This window comes from Neltuma alba, unplaced genomic scaffold (genome assembly GCF_004799145.2).
Source record: "Neltuma alba isolate B1F8T4 unplaced genomic scaffold, ASM479914v2 tig00013480_pilon, whole genome shotgun sequence".
Classification (NCBI taxonomy): Eukaryota; Viridiplantae; Streptophyta; class Magnoliopsida; order Fabales; family Fabaceae; genus Neltuma; species Neltuma alba.
The window spans coordinates 65938-73370 of record NW_021637713.1 but is presented as its reverse complement, the minus strand read 5'-3'; the positions used below and the strand labels follow the sequence as shown (position 1 = coordinate 73370).

The window sequence follows — 7433 nt, the reverse complement described above, 5'->3', positions numbered from 1 at the left end:
GAAAAAAAGCGAGAGAGGAGAGAGGAGAGAGGAGAGAGAGGAAGATAACGTAACAATGGCCGGTGGGGCTGCCAGCGCCGTTGCCGGAGATCGCACTCCGGAGCTCATTGGTCTAGTTCATGACATTGTTGGAATTTGCGGTGGAGTTGGGGGATCCTCTTCTGCTACTGCCATTGAAGCCGATGCTATGTTCAAGAAGGATTGCACCGATCTGGTTCGTCGGATCTCTTTACTTACTTATTTGTTCGAGGAGATTAGGGACTCGAAGAAGGCCGTTGTTGATTCTGGAAACTCGGATGCTTCTACTTCGTCCACTGGCTCTGCATCTTCCTGGTCCTCTGATCTGGTGCTCGCTCTCCACTCAGCCAAGCGCCTTATTTCTGTCGCTAGGAACTTCCGTTCTAATTCATCTTCTGTGAGTTGTTCGATCTGCCTTATTTTTCCAATTTCCTTTTTTTTAATTATTTGTAGCCTTTTTGTATTTCAAGCTTCTTTTCGTATTTGGTAGTGGTGATTATCGAATGATTAAACGAGAAAAATTCATCGAAGCTGACATTGTACTTGGTGCGTCATTTTGTTTCCTGAGATAGACTGCTTCAACGTGGAAGTGGATTCTCACAGTTCGATTTTCTTTTATGAATAATTTAGATTTTTTGCGGAAGTAAAATCTCACATTTTGGTTCTTTTTTCGAATAATTTAGATTTGTTGTTGACCTAATTAGTATGCCATTGCAAAACTCTTGATCGTTTCGCCCCATCATAATTCTGCCGTGGAAATATGCTGTCTTCTATTTCCTTGTATGAAAGAACGTCAGATGCTGCAACTTCTCAAACCATGTGTGTTACTGCGAGAAAGAAGTATTGCATAGACGGGAATGACTCTATGATATGAGAAATCAGATCAAATATTTGCTTTAGTTAGTTATCTTTAGACGAGGGAAGCTAGCATCCCTTATGGGCTACCCGCTGTCTTAGATTCTATGATGGGTTTCATTGACAAGTTTTTTTCTTGTGTTGTGCTTTCCGATATATTGTTCTATTTGACTCTGTAGAAAACTCGATTTCATTGGAATTTATTCCGGGTTAAAATGATTTTGCACTTCTCCAATTATTAAGTTTTGAATCTTACGACTGCTGAATTTCTGTGGGCATGTATCTATAAAAAGGATGTCTGGGTACATCTCTGAAATTTGCTCTATCTTGATTTAAGGATGGAGCTGCCAAGGCCATTGTATTCCAATTTCAATGTGTGACATGGAAATTGGAAAAGCTGTTAAGCGTCCTACCCTATGACGATCTAGACATATCAGAGGAAGTCAGGGAACAGGTAACACTTGGACATATTAGGGATCCTATCACTATCATTCTTTGAATTTTCCTGGCTTACTATTTTGGGTACCTTTTCACTTTCTAGGTGGAGTTGGTCAGAACACAACTGAGACGAGCCACTGAAAAATATGAATATATGATTTCCGAGCAGTCATCTTATGACTCATCTCAGCCAATGGCTCTGGAAATTAGTCAAAGTTTCCGTAGATCTGTGAATGGATTGCATAAACAGCATAGCTGTCCTGGTTCTTTATCAGATCTAGAAAGCATTCCTAGAAGCAGTGGATGGAACAGTGGTAGCACAAATCAGACAAGCCCTCGCTTGGAAAGAGCACAGAGCATCCCTGCATCGTCTGAGGTTTCAATATCTAATCTTGTTGATCCTGAAGGTCAAGAAAATTCTGTGAAAAAGACTCTTACTGAAGTGAAAAAGCCTGAGGCAATTCGTATTCCTGAAGATTTTCTTTGCCCTATATCCTTGGAACTAATGAGGGATCCTGTTATTGTGGCCACAGGTCAGGTATGGTTCAATTCATATATAAAATATAAAGCTCTTCTTGAGAATTCAACGCAAAGGTTCTTCTATATTTAAAGAATCCAAAAAAGACCCTTCCCTGTTTAACGGAGTTTTTTTTTTTTTTCCCCTCGCAGACATATGAGAGATCTTACATCCAGAGATGGATAGATGGGGGAAATACAACTTGTCCAAAAACTCAGCAGAAGCTCCAACATTTGACACTTACACCAAACTATGTGTTAAGGAGCCTTATAACTCAATGGTGTATGGAGCATAATATTGAGCAGCCAACAGGACTTACAAATGGGAAGATAAAAAAGAGTGATGGATCATTCAGAGATGTTACGGGTGACATGGCAGCCATCGGAACTCTTGTCCAGAAGCTTTCTAGCCAGAACATTGAGGAGCGTAGAGCAGCTGTTGCTGAAATTCGATCACTTTCCAAACGAAGCACAGATAACAGAATACTAATTGCTGAAGCAGGAGCAATCCCAATTCTTGTTAACCTTTTGACATCGGAAGATGTGTTGACTCAAGAAAATGCCGTTACTTCCATTCTCAACCTCTCTATCTACGAGAACAACAAAGGACTCATAATGCTTGCTGGTGCCATCCCGTCCATTGTCCAAATCCTAAGAGCTGGAAGCATGGAAGCAAGAGAAAACGCAGCAGCAACCCTCTTTAGCTTGTCACTTGCAGATGAGAACAAAATAATTATCGGTGCCTCTGGAGCTATCCTTGCTTTGGTAGAATTGCTCCAAAATGGGAGTCCTAGAGGGAAGAAGGACGCCGCAACAGCATTATTCAACTTATGCATATATCAAGGAAACAAGGGTAGGGCCATAAGAGCAGGGATCATTGCAGCATTGTTGAAGATGCTTACAGACTCAAGCAAGTGATGGTCGATGAAGCGTTGACAATAATGTCGGTTCTTGCCAGCTACCAAGAAGCAAAGGTTGCCATTGTAAAGGCCAGCACTATACCTGTTCTTATTGATCTATTGAGGACTGGATTGCCTCGAAACAAAGAAAATGCAGCTTCCATTTTACTTGCCTTGTGTAAGAGGGATCCTGAAAATCTGGCTTGTATAAGCAGGCTTGGTGCTATCATACCTTTGACGGAACTTGCTCGGAATGGCACGGAGAGGGCTAAAAGGAAGGCTACTTCACTATTAGAGCATCTACGAAAGTTGCAACATATTTGAATGTTGGTGAAGTTGTGCAGATAATTCATAATTGGGCCATCTTTTTCTTTCCAATTATTTGGCATAATTTTCCAGTCTCTTTCTTGGATTTGCAAGCTGATCACGTGAGGGTGAAGATAAGAAAAAGCCTCATTGTTCAGTGCATTCTTTTCTTGTTTTGTTCCCCCCCCCCCCCGATTAACCTCGTCTTCTATAAGCGTGTAAAGAAATCAATTGATATATTGTTTCCTCACGAAATTGTTATTGGATTTGTCTTCCACTTCTCTTCTTTTAGCACTTCAAAAAGACGATTGATGAGCTTCCGGTCCTTTGCATTCTAGCAGAAAATAGAAGAATGTAAAGTCTTAGGATTTCAGTCTCATGATTTTAAATACTATCTCCATTACTTAATGTAAAATCTAGTTTGTATTATGGACTAGAAGTAGTAATATGTTTTGTCAATGTAACAAAAAAATATTTTTCATAGGAAAAATATTTTGCCAAAGTTGGAATTAGGGAATTCATTATCCCACTGATCTTTGAGCATATTGTTAGCTTTGGTTGGCAAATCTAAGAGAGGGTGAATCGGGCTAAAATTTCTGTCCAAGACGAGTGATTGAATACAGCAAATAACTTAACAACATAAATGGACTGTTAAGCACGAGTGACGAATGTAAGAATATAAGGATGAGAGTGCATACACAGCGAGTTATTTTGGTTCAGTACTTTAGCTCCTCAACCCGGACCCATATGTACTTTCTAAACTCTTCATTTGAGATTTTCAATCTATTACACCCTTCAAGTTCGATCTAAATGATTGAGAAGCTACATACAATCCTCTTGATAATCCCAGGTCTAATCACACTCCCTTTTCTTTTATTTTATTTTGAGTAAGCAAGCTCTACGGGCAGGTATGGAACCCTGACTCCTAGTGCCACAAGGGCACCATTTGTGCCACGAGGCCAACAGTCCTCAGGCTCTTCTTGGAGCAATCTAATCCCCTCAAGATTCTGAATCAGTTTTGAGTAAAGCTCTTTCAAGACCGTTCATCAAGTGATCAACAAGATATTTTCTCTCAAAGTTTAGATGAGTATAATGAAGGTTAATGAACATCAAGTGGCTAACTCAGATCACAACTAATAGAGCCTTTGCACTAAATATGATTAAGGTTGTTTTTTCCCACTCAAATGCAACTTCTATATATAGATTTTCTGAGCAAAAAGACATTAGACACAAGATCTAGCTGTCATTCACTAAAATTAGCCATTAGATGAGAGTATTTAATGCATGTATCGAAGAAAAGTAATTAGTCCAATGGTCGACTATGGCTCACTAGTCGAATAAAGCATAGACATGTCCTAATTTATATAGAAGCTCTCGATAGACGACCAGTGTGAAGTAAGTGAATAATTATTAGAGTAATTCAAAGTTTGAACAATTAAGCACAATCATAGCCACATATTTGAGACTAGATTTATCATCATATAATCTTCAAGTTTTTTCAGAAATTAAGAGTAGTCCAGTGGCACGTCATAGGTGTGTACTATATTTTCCCAAAAACATATTTTCATACAATAGTAGACAGCTAGTGTGTCACTAGACAATTAATTAATGGGTAAAGGTGCACAAAGCACCCTGATCTATTTTTGACAGTGCACCCAGCATCCTAAACTATTTAATGATGCAATTTTACCCCTCATCTAATAAAATTGGAGCAACCTCATCCAAACTTAACGCCTATGTAACTCCGTTATTTCTTATAACGGCTGGCCATTTGCCTTTTTTCTTAATGACAGGTAATCTCTTGAGTGTCAGAAGAGGCGATTGTTTTGAGGGGGGAGTATTGTTCATCATCTTCTTCGTGGAGGCGCAATTGAGGGAGCACGGTTCATCTCTCTCCTTCTCTCTCTATCTATGTCTGAGCGGCCATGGAGAAAAGTGTTGGCTTTATAATTTTTCTGAGCTCTTCAAAATTTATTCTGGGTGAAAGCAATTATAATTAAATCCAGAGAACAGCTATCTAATATTATCAAGTTTTTGCTTTCTTCACTTGAGCAATCTGGGAAAGGACGGTTTTGTTTCAAATTCACTTTTTTTTATTTCTACTAAAATGATAGCATATTTGTTTTCTCAAGTAAAATAACTAAGTTGGTTAGAATACTTTAATTGACCGGAAGCTTATCTAGTTAAGACATCATCCTCTAATCCTTTCTCCCATTGAACACCCACGAAGAAGACGATGAATCACCTCCTTTGCCACTCTAAATTAAAGATAACTTATCATTTGAAAAGTAAAAAAACAGACGGCCAGTTGTGGGAGATAACGGAGTTAGAGGCGTTAGATGTGGGTTCATATTGCTCCAATTTTATTAGATGAGGGGCAAAATTGCACCACCAAATAGTTTAGAGTGGTAGATGCTCCTCTGAAAATTGTGTAGGGTGCTGAGTGCACTTTACCCTTAATTAATTCTTCCTGAAAATATCATTTTAAGATCAACAATGAGATAGTTGAAGAGCTCTCTATAGGCACCTATGAGTTTGAATTTTGTAATGTCTATATTATAGCCTCTTGTTATTTTCATGTTCAATTAAATAATCAACTCTTGACAAGCAGATTAATGAAACAATTCAAATCTAACTTTGTTTTAAGAACTAGATTTGTTGATATAATATTCACGTTTTCGTTATGAAAATTTGTTTAATAAAACTGTAATGTGTAATTTTTTAAAGACATTATATTTATATATTTACATGTACATAAGAAAGGAAGAAAGAAATAAAATAAGAATCAACCAAAAAAAAACAGAGATTGCATTTACCATTTTATTATATTTTAAATTTTTTTTATTAATTTCTAAAAGACATATAATAATTTTTTTATTTATACTATTAATTTATAACAAATATTCTATTTGTATGTATCATGAGTGAAACCTCAACTAGCCTTGAACCTATTCAACTTTCTTGATCCTTCACTCGCCCGAGTAGTATCAGAGCCTTGTTATCTAGACAGAACTAAGATATTATTAGTAATGGTAAGTAAAAAAAAATCATGAGTGAAACCTCAACTAGTTTTGAAACTGTTCTACTTTCTTCATTCTTCACTTTCCCGAGTGGCACAAGAGGCTTGCTATTTAGACAAAAGTGAGATATTATTAGTGATAGTGAGTAAGAAGATTCCATTAAACAATAAGTGAAACCTCAACCAGCCTCGAACCTATTTGACTTTTTTCATCCTTCACTTCCCCGAGTGGTATTAAAGCCTTGCTATTTAGATAGAAGTGAGATATTATTAGTGACGATGAGTAAGAAGATTCCATTAAACCATTGAAGAGGCCAAGAATTAGTTCTTATTATAAAGATTTATTAAGGATTAAAAATCTTATTGATTGGAGGAAGTTGTTTCCTTAATTAATTAAAATATTTCGAAACAAAAGACTTTTAATAAACAAATTAATGTTTCAAACAAAATATTTTATATTAAGGATTATAAGGAACGATTCCTATGATAAATATCAAATGGAGTATTAATATTAATAGTGTTAAGCATAGAATAATTTTTTTTTTTTTTACAATTGTATATATTTCAATACTTTTTCTAATTCTTATTATAAGAACATTTCCTCATATGTTTAGTATGAAACCTTTCGTCCATAACATACAGCCTCTTGTGATTATGAAACTTCATTAAGAATAATAGGACCACACATAAGTAGAGCAGGGCTGGGCAGAACCTCTACCCAATGCCCAGCTCGAAAGATGAGTGAGCTGCATTTTACAGTCCGCTGCTCGGCCTTGTCCAATGCAAACCCTATTAATTTTGGGCAGGACAGGATAGGACTAGGTAAGGTAAGGTGTGCTTCGTTATCCATATAGTAACACCTTCCTCATATAGTATATGAAGAAAAAAATTCAAATGGGATCTCTAGTAAATAATATTGTAAACTTCAAATATATTAATAATTTCTAACAACAAAAGTTAATGGTTTCTACGTAAAATTAAGGGGAAAAATCTATCTAACACTTCTAAAGTCATTCAAGATGCCTATATAACATCTATTTATAAGAGAACATTCAGTTAATAAGATAAGTAGGCTATAAATGCAAAAAAATGAGGTGAAAATATAGCCTCTATGTCTATGCCATTTTAAAAGTCACCTAAAATCAAACTAAGATATAAAGTAACATCAAACTTTTGAGAGATATGAGCAATGAATGGGTATTTGAATACTTCAGCTCTTATAAATTCTAATCCAAAATTTATGCATGACACTCTAGTAGCTTTCAAAATGTGCACCGTTACCTTCTGCGCTCCAATTTTTCCTTTTAAATTCATCATATTTGTGGCAACTGATTGCATAGTTGAGTTCTTGAAAATTTTTTGGTATTATTTAATTTTTCTTA

At 36.4% G+C, this 7433-nt stretch overlaps 1 protein-coding gene across 1 annotated transcript; it reads left to right on the top strand.

The window, feature by feature from the left end:
* Positions 1 to 18: 18 nt before the first annotated feature.
* Positions 19 to 3100, top strand: LOC114737702 (U-box domain-containing protein 11-like). Its single transcript, XM_028925657.1, is given in 5 exon segments — positions 19 to 415; positions 1211 to 1327; positions 1415 to 1849; positions 1981 to 2740; positions 2743 to 3100. Coding segments are annotated over 5 exon segments (1980 nt in total). The 5' UTR covers positions 19 to 55; the 3' UTR covers positions 3051 to 3100.
* The last annotated feature ends 4333 nt before the right edge of the window (positions 3101 to 7433 follow it).